We start from the raw sequence: 21,088 nt of genomic DNA on the forward strand, positions 1-21,088 counted from the left end.
GGCAATCTATAAGAGAAACAATAGGATCATCACAAAAACATCAAAAGGCTTATGCTACCATTGATGGATTCATACACCGATGAAAGAAAATGTGTAGCTCAAAAAGGCTCAGGATCCCCACTAGAATTAAATGATTGGTTGGGTGCGGTGACTCAAAGCAATCTTCAGATCATTGAGATCCAAAACAAATACGTAGCATAATTATACTTACTATTCATTATAGTCAAGGCAACAGAGCTGAGAGTGTAACTTAACATAATACTGCAACGTTAAATAATTGCAGAAACTGGGTTGCATTTCACTTAGGCAGGAAACTTGCATTTGATAAAATTTTGATTTGATTTAATTGATAGAAAATATAGATTAATTTTATCCTGACAGAGCAATGGACAGCCGATAGGGAGTCGACGGCCTGACTTTGATGGTTGTTTGGCAAGTTTCCAACACATTTTTGGCATCATGTCAGCCAAGTTTCCAGTGAAGCGCGAGCTTCCCTGTGTGCTGTACGGTTTGAACTCCAATTTGACAGTTAAACAGAAAGAAAATAAATGTTAATACTTTGATACGTTTGAAACGCATTTCCCAAAGGGTAGAGATGCAGCTAAGCAATAAAAGAGTAGATAAATGTTGAGTAATGGGAAACAATGACCTCTACTAAAGTCAATAATTACCAGTGTATTTTGGATACCATTACAGAGTCATCAGTTGTGCCAGATGAGTAGTGAAAACCCTAAACCTAAAATCTGTAATCAATCCACATTTGTTTATCATGTCCTTTATTATTTCCTAGAAACCATAGTCCCATTAGTTTATTACGATAGGGTCCACTTCATGTCAAAAGAGTGATTATAAATGGTGGAGAAAACAAACAGCAGGAGGAGTAACAGCAAAATAGACCATCTAATCCACACACAAAACCGACATCCAAACATAGTATATAGTGTCCAGAGTTAGTGTAATTATGGAAATGATGGGCAATCATGATGGGACAAAGAAAAAAGGGGGTCAAGTGTGTACTCCAAAAGCGAAGGTGCTCTTAGAGAGCCACGGTAACAGTTAACAGGAGGCATGAGTGCAGGCATTGGAATCCATCCGTATACGCCTCCTGATTGGATGGTCGACAAAGTGACACTTCCATTGATTGGATAAATGACGAGGGAGGGGTGCTGGTGAGTCCAACTCTTCCAGAAACTTGGAACCCTGGAAGGGGATAGAGGTTGAGCGAATCAAAAGAAGTGAATGCTTTGGCGCAGGAGAAAGCAGATGGGGAAGAGAAAGACGTCATGGGTCTTGGTGGAGAAAGACGATGAGAGGGAGAGCAAGGAGAAACGGGGAGCAGGGGGGACAGAGGAGAAGGATGCAGAGTTTAAGAGAGCATCCTTCTCCTCTTCTTCCTTCACCCTGAATTGAATGTGGGGTTTGTACATATGCCGAAAGCCCTTTAAAAAGGAGATTAAAAACAACAGTGCACTGCTGTGGAGGACACACAACAGGATATTGTGGTTGTGTCTGTTAACAATAAACACTAGCGTGTGTGACCTCTTTTGAAGCATCACAAACTGTGTGAATACATCTATAAAAACAAATAAAAGTGAACCAAAAAAGTTGGCCGTTGTCTTGATAGGATGCAAAATGTCATGTACTCCTTACCTACCACTCAGAAGTTGATCATCTTCTTGATGGCTTCAAAGCACTTCCATTTATCCGGAATGTAGAAGGGTTCGAATATATGCGGGAAGGGCGTGTCATAACCACACACCCTGGCGATGGGAGCCTCCAAGTTCAAGAAGCACTCCTCCTGCACACAACACATTGAAAAAAGATGCACATCATTAGACATCGACTTATCAGAATAACTACGTTATTCACCTTGGAGGATGAGGACATCGACAAACAGGTACACACAAAGGACAAAAAAATGTACACTAAATTGATTTGGCTGTTAGACAGTGTGCAACTTTCTGGTGTCATATTTCGCACCTAACATTGGTGGAACAATCAAATCAAATCTCCACAGGTCATTCGAAATGCACTTTGCAAACCATACAGGGAATCCTCTATCTGCGTGACCTGTTCATTACAACATTTAGTACATGCACCCTGAAAATACCTTATTTCAGGGCTGCTAGTGCGGAATTAATTTGCCCGGTATGCAAAACAAGCTGTAATGTGTCCACCCCCCGCTGACTTTTGCCCTGCTCCTCTGAAACCAAATCAGGCCAAAGTCGGGGAAAACATTCCACATGGGAACCACCCCCGAAGGAGTAATCTGAACATGCTCACAGCCATTGAGGCCGAGACCTCTAGTACCCTCTCTCTCTCGCCCCTTCCCTAACTCCCTCTCTTTAGAGATCTGCGTCGCCTTCTGGCCAGTGAATCAAACCACAACAAACCAAATAAACGTTCAACCTCATTGGCTTCTTCGCACATTGTTCTTACTAGCCCGTCTAGCGGGATGATATTTGACCTCTCCCTTTACATGGCCTAATAAATATTGAAAGCCATATAGATGCCTAGATTAATAAATATCTCTGAGACTTCTCCGATATACTGTCTGGCCGGGACTTTTCTATTTCTCGGTATGGTTTATATCTCCTAGAATACATCTGGCATGACAAACGGGAAACAGCCGGCTTGATGAGGAGCCTTTTGTGCGGTGATAATTTCATTGCCTGTGAAAACACAAAAGGCTGGGGGGAGAAAGTGCACGTGAGCGGGGGAGAGAGGGCCTGCAGACGCCTTGTGCCCCTGAACCCTTTCCAGAGATGACAGCACGGCAGCAACGTGCCGCAAATGAGAAAGACCTTTCCAAAGTTTGACACCCAGTCCTTGGGTCGCTTCCTTAATTAACGATATGAAAAACCAAGATCAACAAAGATATTCTTCATCCTTAAATAGTTTGTGGTTTTGCCTTTTTTATTACCAACCTTATAAAATGTTACAAAAGCTTGTTAATAATGTGGAATTAATTCAGTGCAACAGTAATGAGTAGAGGCTAGCTCCTGCGTCTCCAGGGGTGATAATGAAGCAGAAGTACATCACGTTGGGGCCCCACCGAGGGGTTAGTTCTTGGAGTGTGCTTTGGGTCAGTGATGTTACCCTCTTGGCAGCTGGGATCCAAGTTCCTTTAGGATTATTCATGATGCCAAGGGCAGCTTGATATACTGAGCTAATGCGGGATGAACAGGGTTTAATAAACATATTCCAAGGTTGGGCCGATGTCTTTATCGCTAAATCCCATAGACTTTCGTCATGGGCCAAATTATCCCAGCACAAGTTGGAAGAACAAAAAGATCCCCTGGCAAACTGTGGCAGATCTGGGCAACATGCTCACAGTTTTGAATATATTGGAAAAACTGATTTTAAATATATCCAATTGAAAGGCTACAAAGTCTTTTAGTTTAAAATGTGCCTGATGGATCTCTTAAAATTGTCTATATGCAAACATGAACTGTGGGAACTCTAAAGCTTTAGTGATATGTGGATGAACGCGGTAACATGTCTTATATGGTCGGAATTCATGCCATTTTGTCACTGTTGCTTAAATAAGACTGTCATTTAAAAAGAAACCCAAGAGCTTTTTGCTATTCCCTGCCAACCAGTTTATAAAGGTTGCACTCTGCTGAAAATGAGGTGCAATCCTTTGTGACACCGAATTGCCTCATGATAGCTGATATTAGCTTCTCGGCCACTTATAGTATAAGGCCACTGTGGACGGAGCATTTCATAAATAACATTATAACGCTCCTACACAATGTTGGTACTTTGCTAAATAATAACTCTTAGCCCACATACTTTTTTCTTTCTATTGCACCTTAAGGGTGAAGGAGCAGCAGGGCAATGCTGCAGCTTATAGGCAGCATTCCCTATAGATTTTTCTTGCAAATTAAATTTCTTTACATCGCCTCCACATCAAAGTAGGGTAAGATCGTCTCAGTTCCTTAGGACTATGAAGAGTCTTGTGTTGAAGTTAAAAACAAGACAGAGGCATTTTTTAATCCATGTCTCTACCGGGGGGCACCTGGCGGCATGTTCTGGGAAACCAGATCTCACAAGATACCTAAAACCTTTGAAAATGGACCTAGAGTGAACGTGAACTCTGTGGTCCTTGACCAAGCTGGCTTTGGATGTCCCTCAGAGAAGTGAGACGGACAGTAACCCACACAGCTTCACACCGCAGGCGGGGATGGGCCTGCTCAGGCCTGTGCAGCCATGATGATGACAACCCACATAATCAGGACACAGTATGAAATCCTGCAGTAACTATTTAGAGTAATATGCATTTGAGAGACAACTAAAGACGTTCAATCTGCGAAAGGCAGACAACTGGTTTTGTGTGAAATATTTAACAATTGAATAAGCTCCGTCAGGTTCCGTCTCCAAGATGTTAATACTGCCTTTCCTTGAATGTGAAGAGCTATTCTCTGCACATTAAGTAAACACTGGACTAGACAGACAGTACTATGGAGTTTGCCCCTTTTGTCTGGATAAGAGCTGTAATCTCCTCTAAATACACTTACTGGAAGTTGGAGAACAGTCTGGTAGACTGCCATCACAGCTGGACAAAGAACCACCACACAACTCAGATTTCATTCAAATCAATGTTTATCTTCTGTGAAGTGCATCATTATATGTAATATACTTGAACGTCTGAATAAAAATATGACAACATGGCTGTTCCAGAAGACCAGCATCCTGCAATGAGGCTGGGTGTATTTAAACACAACCTTGCGGGGGCTTAGAGTGGCAGTGGTAATGTTGTGTCTCCTGTCACATGTAAATAAGAGTCTGTAAGAGACAGCAACAGATTGGGCGGTGCAACCACAAGCAATGGTAGACATGCGACAATATTGCCTGTTCTACTAACCAAGGAGGACAATCACAGGTCTACTCAATGAGCTCTCCAAAATGTTGATTCATGACAGATGGGGTACAAAAAAAGATTATAATTTTGTTTCAGCTTAAATAACATCACCAAAAATGTACAAAGTAAAGTACAATTGTGAATTGTACATAAAAGAACAGAAAACGGTCAACTTAATTTAGAGAATGCCAGCATGGTGTGGAAACTGGTTTTGGGATTTTACAGAATTAGGAACATAACTGGTTTGAGGTACAAGTGCAACATCTGAGGACCAGTACTACCCATGAGTCAACCATTTGGGGAGAGATTTCAACGTTACTCAAACTGTAAGATATCTCCCCCAAGTTAAGAGCATCCAATCTAATGGGGACAAGTCATGGGGTATCTGTGTACCGGGACGCAGACTCACGAATCATACTTGAGTTTCATATCTAAAAACTGTCAGAAGTGCTGAAACATTTCACTGTCTTTGGCTTCATATCTGTATCGACCAATCATGTGGCTGGAGGCAGGGAACTGTAAGCGCACAATTGACACAAACACAAACAAAACACAAAAGAAAGATGCTATAGAATTGTTTGGTTTGTTAAAATCCCCTTTTGAAAGCTCATCCACATTGTTTTGTTCCCCTGCAGAAGCTCTGCTATAAACATAGGGCTGAATACTGCTGGATCCCAGATCAACCAGGATCTTAAGATAATAAATTGATAGCATAAAAGGATATGCTTCCCAGTACTTATCCAAGGCCGGTTCCACTCTAGGTTGGTCCTAGCTAATAAGCAAATACCAGAGCGGACTGTCTCCAATTGTAAGAAATATCAAAAGCCAGCCACCCTGAAATGAATACAATGGACCAGTGATTTGTTGTTCAGATGTACCTCAGGGATCAGTTAATTCTACAGAGGTTCTTATCCTGAAAGAACATGGCGTACATTTGTTCCCTATGAGCAACTCAAACGCTGAATAAGATCATGTTTTGCCTTCAAAGACATTTTAAACACACAATTCTTTTATATTTTTATTAAATTATTTTCAATCCGGCCATTCAAATAATTCCATGTGGTCATTTATAAAAGAACCATTTAGAATAAGTGATACATAAAGGGCAAACTGCTATTGATTGGTCCACAACAAAAGACCAGGCGACTATTTTATTAAAGGCAGTAGACGATAATGAGTGAATTGGGCCTGGAGCTTCTCAACGATGGAACAGGAATGAGGAGGCCTAAACCACAGCATGCTGTTGCTATATAACCCCAAAGACTTATCCCATGTGGAATTGGATACAGGTAGCAGCAGGCTGCGTTATACCCGTGAAGCAGGCTTTAATGAACACGGCCCCTATAGAGGAACCAACCCCTGATTGAAAGGGGCCCCTGGGGAAACGGGATATGGCAATACAGCAGCAGGGCACCCAACCCGCTTGATACTTTGCTTCTTGGCTCCTCTGCCCTGAGCGAGAGGAGGGCCTTGGTGATGGAAGGGCCAAACGAACAAGCCTTCCTTCTCTGTGGACACCGAAAAAGGGACTCCGAGGGAGATTTATGCCAGTTGCCTTTTAAGCGTTTCCAAGAACAGCACCACAGCTCAGTGGTAGGAAGCCGGGTGGTAGTTAGACGGAGCCCGCTTGATTTACATCACACACAAATAAAAAGGAAAGGACCAGGAGAATACACTGTTCCAGAAGACTCCCGGCAATCTGCGGTAGGTCTACAGCGAATGCCATGCTGCACGACTGATTGTAGTATGTAATCGAGGCTCTGGGACACCAGTGGGAAGGTGGCCCGCGTACTGCACATCGGCACACATCACAAGGGTATGCTGCCTCGGTGGTTTGTGGCGAGTGTGCGTGCGTGCAGCGTTTGGTGACTGTGTGCCAATTAGTAGGCAAATATATCGAATGTATGTGCAATGGGAGGGTCCATTACAAGCTCCAATAGGCTTTTAGCCACGTTGCAATCAAAGAGGCATGGGCATAGTCATCACACGTTGGCCCGGCGCTGCAGGAGCTACTTTGGACCACACACGATTCAAATGTAACTGTTTGGCTGTGGGGAAGTTGGGATGTTTTTTGGGTGATTAAAATTGCATGGCGGATAATATAATATAATGGCCAATTGAAATATAACTAGACATAAGATGCGCCTACTTTTGATGATGAGGCATGATGTGGTGACAATACCTTAATTAACCATCACCATTTAGGAAGGGACAAGGCCGGATGGAATGTATTTCACAGATCTCCAAATCTAATAATAGAGAGAGCTACTGTTAAGAATAGATAGCTTACGCATGTCAAGCTGGTTGACATTTTGTGCCCAAAGTCCCAAGCTGGTTTATACCGTTGTTATTGTAGTTACAAGGATCCGGGCTCAGCACCTTTCCGCTAAAAGCCAGATTATACGCGTGTTTTCCATCACATTATCAACGCACAACCAAACGCCACATCCCCGTTGTTTCCGGGTGAGTCATCGCAGTTCCGAGAGACCTTGCCACCGCTCAGCCATCTGGACACGAGCTCAGACCATGTCATGTTCCCCAGGTAACCATGTTGTACCAACGTGCACGTGTTTGTATAGGTAGAGAGAGGTTGGGGTGTGTGTGTGTGTGTGTGTGTGTGTGTGTGTGTGTGTGTGTGTGTGTGTGTGTGTGTGTGTGTGTGTGTGTGTGTGTGTGTGTGTGTGTGTGTGTGTGTGTGTGTGTGTGTGTGTGTGTAAACCATAAATTGTACCATGGTTCATATAAAGTTTCAGTATATATTAAAACTATATTAAAACTTTGGTTAAATCACGTTATTTAAAATGGAATTTGAAAATAAATGTTCCCTGCTTATCTGAAAATACAGAATCCCAACTGTCATGACTAATGAGCCATATAATGCTCTACAGCAGCATGGTAGAAGATCATGCTGTCACCTTTGCAACACCTTTTTGAAGGTCTTAAACCAGTACTTCCCTGTGGTTGACGGGGTGATACATTCCAATTCTTTAATTTTATAGAAATGTAAAAAGATCAAATACCATAATAGCAACACTGAGCTTTGGCCAGAGTATGATTTGGTCAATTTATGAGTAATTCATGGTTATAATTGCTGTGTTACAAAGTTATTATGACAGATGTTCCTTCCAGCGCAGTTTCCTGGTTGGACTCCACCCTCCCATGCCTGGTATCCATTAATGCCCATTGGCACATCAGATACTTCACAATCCATTGATTTTTACATTTATGGTTTCACACGTAATAAAATTGACTGTTCCGCCATAATTGTTGATACACCTGTGCGGTCGTAATAAAAACTTGATTGAATAAAAGCTTCATTTAAAATTGTTCACAATATGAAGGTCGTACAAAGAGTTAAACTGAATTCAGATAGGCCCACAGCAGGTTAATGCTGTTGGCTACACTGAATTTGAATAAATCTCACCCAAGCATGATTGAGAAGTGCATTGGTAATTTGCATAAACTCATGGCATTACATCATTTAGTAGATACGTTCTTCCAAAACAAAAAAGAATAAGTGGGGCTAATATGTTTGTACAAGTCAAGTAGGCCGCTGCACAGCCATTTTGAGCAAAGCTTGTACGATGAATTCCTAAACCTTTCACATTATTAAGCAATATAATTATGGATCAACAAAGTACATTTCTGATTATTAAAGCAATTATATTAAGGCAATGCCTTAATATAAAAAAGAAAGTATGCAATGCCCAACACTTTTAGCACAATGTTCAAATTCCCCATCACGAAGCAAACTTGCCTTTACTTTATAAAAGACACCATCAGTAGGATGAAGTGATATTCTGCCCAGAGTCTGTTGAAACGGGAACTGTGCATACTTAAACATCCATCAACAGTCCCCTAGAACTATGTGTACCCCATTAGAGGCTCAGAGGCTTGAGGACAAGGAGCGACCTCTCTTGTGTTACCCCTTAATGCAGACCAGGCTTAAGCTCTCCTTTTCATATCTCTGTTACAGTGCGACACACAACGTATCAGACCTAGGGATCCACACAGTACGGCCGGTGTTCTATACAAAGAGCTCCAATGAGGGCAATTCAGTGCACCATGTACGTTGTAGAAACAGGAATCGCCGTGTTTGCATTGCAAAGTGGGATCATGATTGAACAACCCATTGTAAGCCACCTGGATCGCCCCCACTCAACTCACTGCCGTCCCTGGGGTGATACTATAGAGATTTCTAATAAAGGTGGAGCATCTCTAAAACACACACCTAGGGCGAGCAAACCATACAGTTTGCCTCACCCGTCAAGAGTGTGAGACACCTCGACTCACCTGTCAGCAGCCTGACACGCTTGTCTGCCCCGGTGAAGGACAAAATGCCCATACGCTTGCAAAATACTCAGCAGCACGCACACGTGTACACACCTGCACTGTGGAGCTGATTTCTGCCGCGAATCCTCCGGTGATGGGCGCCTCGTGACTGATGAGCAGGCGACCTGTCTTGACCACCGACTGAAAAAGAGAAGGAGACGAATCAGCACAGATGGCAAGGGCCGGTTGTACCCAAACGTTATGGTTGCTGCGGCTTCCCCATGAATCGCCACAGTTTTACAGAGCCTATACCAACACAGCGCAATGAGTGGTTGTGCGGCAGGTCTTACCTCACCAGTGGAAGTTAACAGGTAGTTAAATATACAACAAAATGTTCCTAGATTTCGATTAGTGATGGATGGATCCCTTCAGGGGATTTGGAAATCCCAGCTTGCGTTCCCTAACAAAGTGATAATTGGCGCTTGCATTGTTGAGCCAAGTTTAATTTACTCCCCCTTCAGAGCAACACAGGTCTTGAGTTCATATAGACAGGTGTGGTGCTTGCGTGCGTGTGTGTGCGCGCATGCGTTCCTTCGTCAGTGTGGGTGTGTGTGCAGCACAAGCAGGAAAGGTTCGATTTAGACGGCTGAGACACGGGAGAGGCCAACACAAAAGATGGATCTGGGTTTTCTCTAACCCGGCATTACAACTCAAGGATGCCTTGCTCCACCCACTACCTCCCACAGCAGGGAAAACCAACAGCCTACTATAATCTCCTGCACCCGCCATTGGCCCTCGTCCTGAAGCTCGTCAGCTCCCTGGCTTTCTTCCCTTCTCCTGCTGTCCCTCCTCGGGTCTCATGTTTTCCTCACAGCCATTGAACTAATGTGTGCTTTGGAGCGATTCATGTCTGGTAGCAATGCAAGCTTTGGCCAACTTGTATGGAAACTGTGCATTTCCAGGTCGAGCAAGTGATTCATACATTTCAAGCGTTTGCTTGGAGTGAGGTCCTCTGAATGAAAAATAATATGGTTAAAGTATGCATGTGGATTGGAATTCCCAGTCTGAAAATGGAAAGCGGAAAAGTCAGATTCCTGGTGCAATGTTCTGGAACAAAGATAAGACTTTCCACAGAAGGATTTTTCAATAGGCTTTCCTTCATGTAAACACAGGTGGGGGAGAAATCCCCTTTAAACACCTCCAAACCAAACCAAGAAAGCCTGCAGCCCATCACGCGGAGCTGCATGCGTTTAATGAGTTAGCTATATGATGATGAGGGGGGGAAAAGCCCACCGCTTTACCCGCAACAGAACCACATGGTATCCTGAGGCTCATGAAGGGCCCCACACTGATGCTATGGAGGCAGATGTATACATTGCTGAGGTCCGTGGTTTTGGTTTCGGGGCATGGCCGACGGGGGCAGACCATACTGTGCAAGAATATGGAGTGCGGACTCTAAATGATCTGTTGCTTGATCGGACGCCAGCTGGAAGACACTGGGTGAAAAATGCATTTTTATGCTATGCCGTTCGGAAGCTACCCTACATGAAAAAGGGGGTTCCTAGACCACCAATAGGGGACTGTGAGTTTAGCTGCAGGCGAATTAGCAGAGTCAACTAATCCGGCGAGGGGTGAGCGAGTTGGATGTGCACAAGCCAACGCTGGGATTACACCGTTTGGAGGAATGTGGAAGTTTAGAACAACAAGGGCTGGATGACAACACCTGCCAAGCAGAGTAGCAGAGGGGAGCGGGGTGCAGGACGCTGGATGGGGGGGGGGGGGGGGGGGAGCAGGGCCGCGGAACAGCACGTTGCTGTGATGACTCACACAGGTCCATGGATAAACACGGAGCCCCTTCCAACCCTGCCTTGCCTTGATGCTGACCCCGTTGATCATGTTGAAATACGGCCAATGTGCGCACACACACACACACACACACACACACAGCCGATTGTGAGCACACACGGACACGTAAGCAATGGGATTCCGCAAACTAAAGTGGGACACCAGCACTGCCTGTGGCGCCCTGGAAAAGGATCCACGAGGGGGGACACACCACTCTGCACGCCGCGATGCCAGCGCATTCTTCAGATGCTTTTGACACAAAAGAAGCACGCCACTGTTATTCCAAAATCGTGGGATAGAATTTCAGGCCCGGGGGACTGGAGAAGGGGAAAACGACTGCCTCGTAGGTAGCACAAGTGACGCTCATTGGCAAGTTCCTCTGGTAGCTGGCAAGTGAAGTGTTGGCCAAGTTAGTCTACAGTAATGCGTCCTCCCGTTACTTAATACGATAATGCGGCTGAAGAGAATGACAAAACCGGCAAAATGCAGTAATGTCTGGAGCGCACGTGAGCGCCGGTCACGTCGGCGAGGGGTGGGCACTGTAGTTTGAAATGGCAGGCAGAAAGGCAATAGGAAAAACAATGCCATATCGTCTGTTTAGTACGATGGGTCTATTCATAATGATATCCTGTGTGGCGACACAATCCGATTGAACAGACAGAAGCTCTGAACGGGGTCGTAAAGCCGGAGGGATTCGGTTGAATTTATGTTGACAGCTACTGATGCTTCATCGCATGGACGAACCTTCCACAGGAACACTGGATAAAACGCTTTAATCAGTCAATTCTTTCCATTGTCAATATCACATTGGGGAGGGGAGAAGCTAGAATCATCGGTGGTCCACCTCTAGCCCATTCACCGAAATGGGAGGTTAAAAGCAGCGCTCCTCTGATGCCAAAAATCCTGACGGGCTCATGATCAACTTTCATATACACACCTCTAAATGCAGATTTAGCCCCCCCCGCCCCAACCACCATCCCCAACCCACCCACACAAAGTCTTATTCAAATTGCTGAGCGGAGACTCTGACAGCACTGGAACATGCACATAGCAATTGTGGCCATTTCCCTTTTCGTTCCCTGTCCATTATGCGTTGCTTCCAAAACGGAGAATTAGAATTGTGGCAATCGTCCCGGTCGCCGGGAAAAGACATTACTGTGAGAAGGTGGTGGAGCCACACACGGGGCACCCCATGCAAGCACTCTCAAAATCAACCAAGGGAGGCGAGTAGGGAAAATACTGTTTAAAGTTTAAAAAAACCCTGAATAAAGTAAACCTTTCCGTGCAGCCTCAGAGAGACAAAAGGGCTCGCTGGCAAGAGGTTATCTCATTGTTAGCTCGACTTGAACGCGTGTCTCTTAAATGTGAACACAGTGCTGGTCTCGTTCTGGAAGTCTGTCTGGTTAAGCTTTGGGCCCCAGGGGAATACCAGTCATGACAGTGGAACTGCATTGTGTTGCTCTCCAGCAGAAATGGTGATGAAAGGTTGCATGGATGACCAAGGGTATGATGCACATTACGAACAAGATTCATATTGCGATGTTATAGGGGGGCTTGAGGTGATCAAATGAGACATTTGGGCTATTTTCCACCCTGTTCTTGCAGCTCCTAATTAGGTGTATTAGGGGCATTAAAGTGCTAGGGATAATTGTGCTGTCAGAAGCAGAATCAAATCTTGGGGACTGACCAGTCAGTCTCGAGTCCCTGAGGACACTTGCTGAACTAACATTGATAAAAGACTTGACTTTGACTTGGTATTCATGACTCACTGATCACTTGTTGCTTGCTATAATACAGAATATTTACAAAAGTCACTCTTTCTCCAATTTGAAAAGTATTCTTAAACAATGACCCAACAATGCCAATAACACTCACACACAGAACGGAGAAACCTCCCACCTCATTCTAAACTTAGCCCTATTGGCTCCGGAGGGTGAACTCTGCTCATTGCAGAGCAGCCCTGTGTCAGCGGGAGGCAGCAGGGTTTCTGCCGGTGGTTGGCGGTTATGCGACTGCTGGGTTGGGCCGCGCAGGGCCGGCCCGGGCCAGGCCAGGCCAGCTTGGGCCACGGTAGCTGTGGCCACTGCTTTACTCCTCATTGTGCTGCAGGGCTGTCATTAGAGCCAGAGCCGTTCTGCCGGCTGCCGCGGGGAAATGTCATGTTTACCGCCATTCCCATACACACCCAGCATAATGAGCAGTGCTCGGCTCCCCCCCCCCCCCCCCCCGTGTTCACTTTTCTCCAAAATCTCCACTTCCTGCCTCACGCAACCATCCTCCCCCTCCCTCTACCTCGATCCCCCGCTCCACCACTTCATCCTCACGTTCCTTCTGTGGTTTCCATATCCATCTTTCCACTCTCCCATGTCCTCCTCCACCTGCAGCCAGCCTTTTATTTATCCCCTCCACCGCCTCCTCCTCCCCACCCAACCCCTTTCATGGAGTAGACGATCTCCCCTTCTGCACCTCCCCTGCCTGGGCCGCTGGCAGACGGGCCAGCTGGCATCCTGGCCTTTAGACACGCTGGGCCTGGCCTCACAGCACTGGGAGGGCTGCAAGGGACACGGAAACCATAAAAACAGCCCTTCCAGCGCACATAAATACTCACATGTGCTTGTTAACGCTACCTTGCACTAACTAACGGTAACTTTCGGTTAGGCAACAGCCTGGAGGGGGTGCACAAACAAATACATTGATATGAATGTCACCGACCGTTGATGCAAAGAAGTATTGCGTAAAGCCCTGAATGCTATTGTTAGTGGAAGATGTGATTTTCAGCACTTGATCAAATTTGGTTAGTCTATAACGTTGCAAAAGGACTATTGCTTTTCAGCCAAAATTATATAACAGACTGTTATCATGAGGCCATAACTCATTCTGAAAAGCACAGTGCGGGGACTTTATAGAAGGATAAAATAAAATGAAGCTGGCTAAGCAAGATCGTGGTTAGACTATGGAACAGAAACTCATCCAAGTGCACACACACACGTTTTTTATAAACATATCAATAGGGGGAAAAACTACTCAACTACAAAATAAGTGTTGACCTTATGAGAATCCCGCAGAAAACGAAAAAACAAGTAAATAACAAAAAACAACTTAATCTGGCTGCATTTGTTCACATACGAGCCAAACGGACGCCGACTGAAAGTGACCCTGCGTTCGACCGCCCCCGCTTCGTGCCCTCCCTCCTCCTACTGGCCGTGATTCGTCTGACCAGGGCAACAGGAAGAGGAAAACCTGGAGGCTGGGCCAGTGCAAGGTTCCTAGTCGCCGGGCACTCGCCATGCGCTGACCTCAAGCCCCATGAATGCAGATATATACACTAGATATAATACCAATCTCTGAGGTTTGCCTATGCTTAAGCGATGGATGCCCGGGTCTGAGGTGGGGAAAGCGGCAGAACCGAAAAATCGCGACAGAGGGCAGGCAACACTAAATATATGCCCTTCCTTTTCACCCAAGAAGCTTCCATTTCCAGTCCCTCTTGTGAGACTTTGGTGTGTAAGACACCAAGAGACAAATATTCGGCCAGGATTGTGTAGAAACAAGTCAAAGTCTGGAATCCCTTGATAGGCCAATGGCTGCAACCACAAATCCGATAAAGACAGAAGTGTGGGAGCTAGACCGATAAAAACACCACATCCGGTCAGATTACAATCTATCCTTCCACCCCTGCTTTACTCCCTTCACTTTCCATCTGTATCCCCTCGCTTGTTCGTTCTTTCAATATAAAACACACACACAGACAGAGACAGAGACAGAGACAGACAGAGAGAGAATCTCGAGGCGCGTGGCCAGCCAGTCTTCGAGGAGCAAGGGCGTCGGGGGAGAACCAAGACAGAAAGAACTGCAAACAACTCATAAGAGCCATTAAGGCCGATTCGACTCAATAACACCAGGAGACACGCGCTCTACCTTTATACCCTGCAACCAGCCCACGCAAACTCTTTTGTTGAATGCACAACAAACGGGTGCGTTCAGAATCGGCAAATATAGGCAAACGTTCACAGGGAGCGTGCTGACTTTAAACAATACAATTTGAATGATTTTTAGACAATTTTCTACACGTTCATTTTAAACTGTAACCAAACTGTAAACAAACAAATGCGACAAGAAAGGCCATTGCTGCAGCCTCCATGATAATTTACGAGTTTACAGAAGGTCTAGAAGTTGTCCATCTCGTAGAAAGCATACTGCAGACAAGGAATTCGGACGATTCAAGAAAGAGGTCTACGTCACCGAAGTTTTGCCCACTTACTGTGATGTCACATTCAGATCACATTTTAGGATGCACAAGACACAGTTGAAGTAAGGGTGTAGATAGGCTATATGAAACGATTTATCTATTGCTTTATGTGTAGGAAAGGAATGAATGTTTTCAACATAGACATGGGAATTGTTTAAATGTTTCACAGTTCTTGCTATAATTTAGGGTTAATCTGCATCTGGGAGCACATCTCTTCAATCCGTGATCCATGTCTGCTTGAGGAGAACGACCTCTTCTGACAGTTTGCCTATGTTCGCGAACATTTGAAGACATCAGCACGCTTAACAGATTGGCTTCAAATCGTTCACGAGCGTTCGCCTATGTTTGCGACGTTGAACGTTCCTCCGATGACAGCTTAGTGTGAGTATCTCGTGAATAACTGCTTGCATGAGCATAGACAGAGGCAGCAAAATAATCAAATACTCTTTTTTAAAAAGGTCCTAATAATGTTCAGGTTGGCGTCGAGGTTAAATCCCAAAGTGGGAAGTTTCTACAATACAAATCCACCAGCTTATCTTTTTATTAATATGGTTATTAATTAATTTAATGAAATGCATTTCATATTAAGGGCAAAGAGTAGACGGAATATGAAAAATAAAAATGTGCGAAGACTTCAGAAAAATCCCACCACTGTCTAGCTAAAAAGCCATATTTGTCAGTGGCCTTGTGTTTTTTTTATCGTTCAAGACCCACCCCCCGTTAATTTGTAAGAAATGGAAAAACATTTGATAATTTTCATGAGTTGCTTTCTACAAAAGGGTGGAAAAAGGTCAAAGTAGCAGTGTAGTACACCAAAACAAGTTGTTTGTCTGGAGAGAGAACAACAATAAAAACCAAAAACAATGAATTCGGACCCGTCACAGGAAACCCAGGAAACCGACTCCCATCGTCCCCAATACTGCTGTTTTAGATCCAAATAACCAAGGTTGACGAGAGTTGAATTTGTCAATATGTGTGTTGCTCAAGAGTTTACAATTACAATTGTTGTGCAGCCAAGGGCTTTGTCGTTTCCAGTCCAGCCAATTAGCCAGACATCTTTCTGATCATCCCAACATGTTGGAGAGAGGGGATCTATGATGAAATCAAGGATAAATGTTTTAATATGGTTTGAATAAAAGCCCGTCAATCACAGATGTCCAGGTTGCGTCGCACAAAGTACCTGTGAAGCCATGTGCCTCAGTGCAACCTCAAATCCAGTGCACCCTGTCCTAGAGTGAATCCATTCAATCGTTTGCTCATAAGGATCAGCGAGGCTAGGACCGGGTACCCAGTCCAAGACCAACCCACTCTTTATTTGTTGGCTGGTGCCGTTCGTCTTCTTTCAAGGTTTTCACAGCATAGGTGCGTCTGAGAGTGAGCTTAACATCCTGTATGCTGGGGCCGCCCCTGTGACACTACAGACATGGGGACAGTCAGACCTGGCCCTGCTTTCTGTCCTCAGTGGCTGACTCCAATGATCTCTATCTCCCCCGGCCAAAGCTCTTGAAATGCATTGAAGAAAAATGAACCTCTGTCGTTCGAAAAGCCAACGCACAATTCACCAGTACATCACAGTGGTCCATCAGCCTCATCGAGTTCTGCCTCATAAAAGAAGCGCAATCCCATAACGTAATTATAAACATCAACGCCACAAGCACTTTCCCCTCCTGTGTCTGGACTACTGAACCAACAGTTTGAAGCATCAAATAGACAAGATAAAACCATTTTGAGGAAAATGAGGATCGTTCCCCTGCCTAGTTTACTCAACGTCATCAATTCATACAGGAGGCAAAACAGTCCCATGGGGTGAAGGGCTACAGAGATCACGCTGGGATCTGTGATTTATTGATTGGATGTCGTGATGAGATACTGTTAAAGGTGTGAGCAGCTGATGCAGGGTGCCTCTCCACCTGTGTTTGTGCGTAAGTGCACGCACAAACCACTATTGGACAGGGCAAAGATTTCCAACCTGTAGGCCTGCGACCACGCTAAGCTATTTAACTGCAACTGTCCTGGACAAACCTCAACATTCTACGCTCACATTCACTGTGAAAAGTTCCTGCCAAATGGAGACCCTGCCCATTCCGTCAAGTGCTTTAAGAGGAATTTTAGAAATATGCAGTGCAGGCCACTTACTATGGAACCTGAGGCCTAGCGGAGGTGTTGCTGCTGCTGAGCTAGGAATATGAAATACATTTAAAAAAAGGATTCTGGATCACAAACATTGAGGAAGAGGGGAATTGTTGGCTTGAGGCAGGCCGCCAGATCCAATATCAACACTCCCGTTTACTTCAAAGTGGTCAAATTGACGGCTAAATTGGTGATGTCGGTGGAGGGCTGCTCAAGTATCATGGTTCTTTATGGTACCAAAGATAGGCTGCAGTTTTAGATGCACCAAACTGTTCACCAGAAACAGAAAGGCAGGGGAAAGAGAAGGAGCGTTCAAAAAGGAGAGTGGGGAATTGATAGACCACCAACAAAAAACCAACCATGAGTCATTTTCCATTGATATAACCACCAGAAAGTGCCGCAGTAAGACAAGTCACACAAGTTATGATACACACATTGGCCAAAAGACACAGAGACCCACGAAACCCCCAGTAGCCATGTATGTTTCCCATAAGACCCCGTCCCTCTGATTCAATTCAGGTTCCCATATTAGAATTACAGACTCATTTTATTTCAGTTTTTTTCTCAAAAACTTGGGGACAGTTTGGTCGAGAGAAATGGGAGCACAGGGAGTAGCAGGAGTGGGATTTTGAACCATAAATAGCTGTAGCCCTAGCAGCAGTCGCCAGCCCCTTTTACAGCACACAGGGACCAACTCCAGATCTACTGCCGTTGCATTGGTTGAGAGCAGGAGTATTAACCTGACATCTCAATCAATTAGTATATTGTGGAAAAAGTTCATTAATTTCAATAGTTACATTTAAAAAGGGAAACTAATATATTATATAGATTCATTCCACCAAAAGTGAAACATTTCAAGCCTTTATTTGTATTAATCTTGATTATGGTTTACAGCTCATGAAAACCCAAAATTGAGTATATCAGAAGAAGTTCAATATTGTAGAATCAAGTTGTAAGCTTTTTAACTCTGAACATTTTAGTTTCCTAAACATTTAAGTGGTCTCTCAGTCTGGTTCAGTAGGATTCACAATCAAGGAGAAGACTGCTGACTTGACAGTTGTGAAGAAGACAGTCATTGACACCCTCCACACTAACCACTTATTTATTGAGATGCACCTGTGTGTCTTTATGGTAGAAGAAGAAGCAGCACGGTTGGGATACAAGACAATGCAAAGCTCAGGACCTTTTCACAACATGTGCAATGCAAGCATAGTCTGCTTTAACTATGGGAAATCCCGAGTGGTTGAGATGAGCACAATTTAGCCAGGCATCACTATTCTGTGGAAACGGACATAGGATGCAGTAAACTGCATTGGCATCAGGTTGCATGTGTCAAATGAAAGAGCTTTTACTAAACTTTCAACATCCCAACAATGAGCAATTTGTGTCAGCCAAGAGTTGCAGGGCAATCATCTGGAGGCCACCTGGTAAAGTCTGGGCTTAATTAAAATGGATGGCTCATTATGAGAATGACAACTTTGAGATTGGACCTTTAAATGAGGGAATGGCAGCATACAGCCATCATTCACCCAGCCTCATTGCAACCTTGAATAAACAGGACGCCGTAAAAGAAAGATGACAATAAATTATTTTAATTGAATAGTGATGTTGCATACATACCGCATTGGCCCAGAGTGCGTGTTTGTTTGCGTTTGTTTGAAGTGATCTGAATGCACCGATATTCAAACGAGGTTCACTCAAATCTGCTCCATGATTGAAAACAGCATCTTCTGGAAAGCGTCGCCCTAACCATAACCTGATGTGCCGTACTTTAGCCTCTTGCAAGCATGTTCACACAGGCAGCACGCATCAATAGGACTGGTGCTGAGGCTGGGTTTGAAAGAAGGCTTGCTCAAACACATTTCACTGTGGCCTCCAAGCGACCCGGGGGCTCAGTGGGATTGGTCGCTTTCGTGGCTCAACAGGATCGCAGTTGTAGGGGCCTGTTCGTTCAGGCCCCACAGGGAGAATGTGGGCGCCATGCACGCTTGATGTCACTGGAGGCTGCGATAGTAGCAAGCTCCACCGTTTTCCGAGGTCCAAAAAAAATTTATATTTGGAAAGGGTTTAGTTGTTTCCACTGACTGAGCAGAGCACAGATTAACATGTTCATGTTGTAGGATGGTGGATAGTCTGGCATCATCAGCACTTTTTGCAACTCTTTGTTTAGTTATGAGCAAGATGCATTATCAAAAACAGTGGTACCAGAACAGTCTGCGGTCAAACATGGGGCATTGGAAAAAATAAAAATCTGCTCCATGAACTGCACCAAAGGCTAGACGAATCACAAGTTCTGAGAAAGAAAAAGAAAAAACAATAACCAAACATTTGTTGTGAAAAAAATGGCACAAATGTAATTGAGATAAAATGTTTCCATTTGAGGTAAATGCTGAAAGTTAAATATTTTATTGTTATCACAAATCAAGGTTGATTTAAACAATGGCTGGATAAGTAACAAATAAAATATTTTATGATTTCACAACCATGTGGTCAAGATGGGGATATTTTCCATCCCACCGTTCAAACGTTCATCTGCCCATCCGAGCTAGCCCTTTAAGAACCCCAACTGTAGTTTCTCTTCATAGATGACTTCAGAAACATCTGAAACATATTCACTCCTGCCCAAATGACATCTTAGTCACTATGTATAATTATAGTAGGTAGTATTGAAAACAATAACAACCGCAGCCGTCAAACACAAGAGTAGCGCGTTTGACTTGACGGTGAGCAGAAAAACACCAGGGGCCGTCCCCCTTTCCTGTCCTCTTTTCCACCTTGGCGCATGGCAAACAAGCAGGTCTGCACGCCGGGCGCAGCGAGGCCAGCTTCCATGCCCGTTGTTTGCCCAGTGTTTGGGCGGTTGACAGGCCCTACGGTTTGGAGCCACTTAGTGGGCTTCGGAGAGAAAGGGAGGAGGAGGAGGTGGACGGGGGGAGGCTCAGATAAGAGGGTCTTATCGCCCCGGCCGTGGGTCACCAGATCACAAAGAGCTAGGTACACACACACACCAACTGCAAACCACTGCACCACTCTTGAGAAAAAAACTAAAACAACAATGCTGCTGAACAGACGCAGAAGCATCTGTGCCTCAGTTTCCCTCCCTTTTGTTTCTCCCCGTCTCAGAGGGTAAATGGCTTTGTGTGTTTGGAGCGAGCGATGCGTGCGCTGTGCCTGACGCACCAGTGGCGCACACTGGGCGTCCTCGGATGACTCCTCCTGCACATGCTTCGGAGTTGAACAGGTTCAGCCAAATTGGCAGCAGGAGCCACAGCAGCAGGATGACAGAAGCCCGGGCTGCAAGGGAAACTTCCAGAAGGAGTACGCTAAAGGAAACGTGGATAAACTTTTGACGACATTCCACAAAAGTCTGATACCTGTTGTGTGAAGTTCAAATCCAGGTCACGTCACCTGGGTCAAAAACAAAAATTCATTTATTGACCATAAATTCTAAATTGAATGACATTTTTTTTTTGTTTCCCCAAATAAGCCCTACGGTTATGGCTTCAGGTTGATATGTGTACAAAGCCTTTAAAATGATTGGTGAAAGCTAAGGGCTGATGGAAATATCTTTCTTACGCCGTCATAATTATGTCTCAAACTATATCGTCATAGATGCAGAATATTGAGAAAATGTAATGAAATACAATGCCTCCATCTCCCGGCAAAATTGCTTGTCAAAATCAGCCTCTCTTAGCAACCAATATAATGCTGATTAAATATTTATTTTC

At 44.6% G+C, this 21,088-nt stretch overlaps 1 protein-coding gene across 2 annotated transcripts in view; it reads right to left on the minus strand.

Moving 5' to 3' along the window:
* Positions 1-759: 759 nt before the first annotated feature.
* bckdhb (branched chain keto acid dehydrogenase E1 subunit beta) overlaps positions 760-21,088 on the minus strand; it is a 39,921-nt gene continuing 19,592 nt past the window's right edge. The window contains exons 9-11 of one of the 2 annotated variants that reach the window (XM_060064928.1): positions 9,251-9,337; positions 1,651-1,798; positions 760-1,200 (exon numbers count right to left, since the gene is read on the minus strand). In XM_060064928.1, coding sequence (XP_059920911.1) covers positions 1,658-1,798; positions 9,251-9,337 — 228 coding nt within the window. In that variant the 3' untranslated portion in view covers positions 760-1,200; positions 1,651-1,657. The remainder of the gene's footprint in view (positions 1,201-1,650; positions 1,799-9,250; positions 9,338-21,088) is intronic. The other variant, XM_060064927.1, reaches the window with a different exon arrangement.

This window comes from Gadus macrocephalus, chromosome 11, assembly GCF_031168955.1.
Source record: "Gadus macrocephalus chromosome 11, ASM3116895v1".
Lineage (NCBI taxonomy): Eukaryota > Metazoa > Chordata > Actinopteri > Gadiformes > Gadidae > Gadus > Gadus macrocephalus.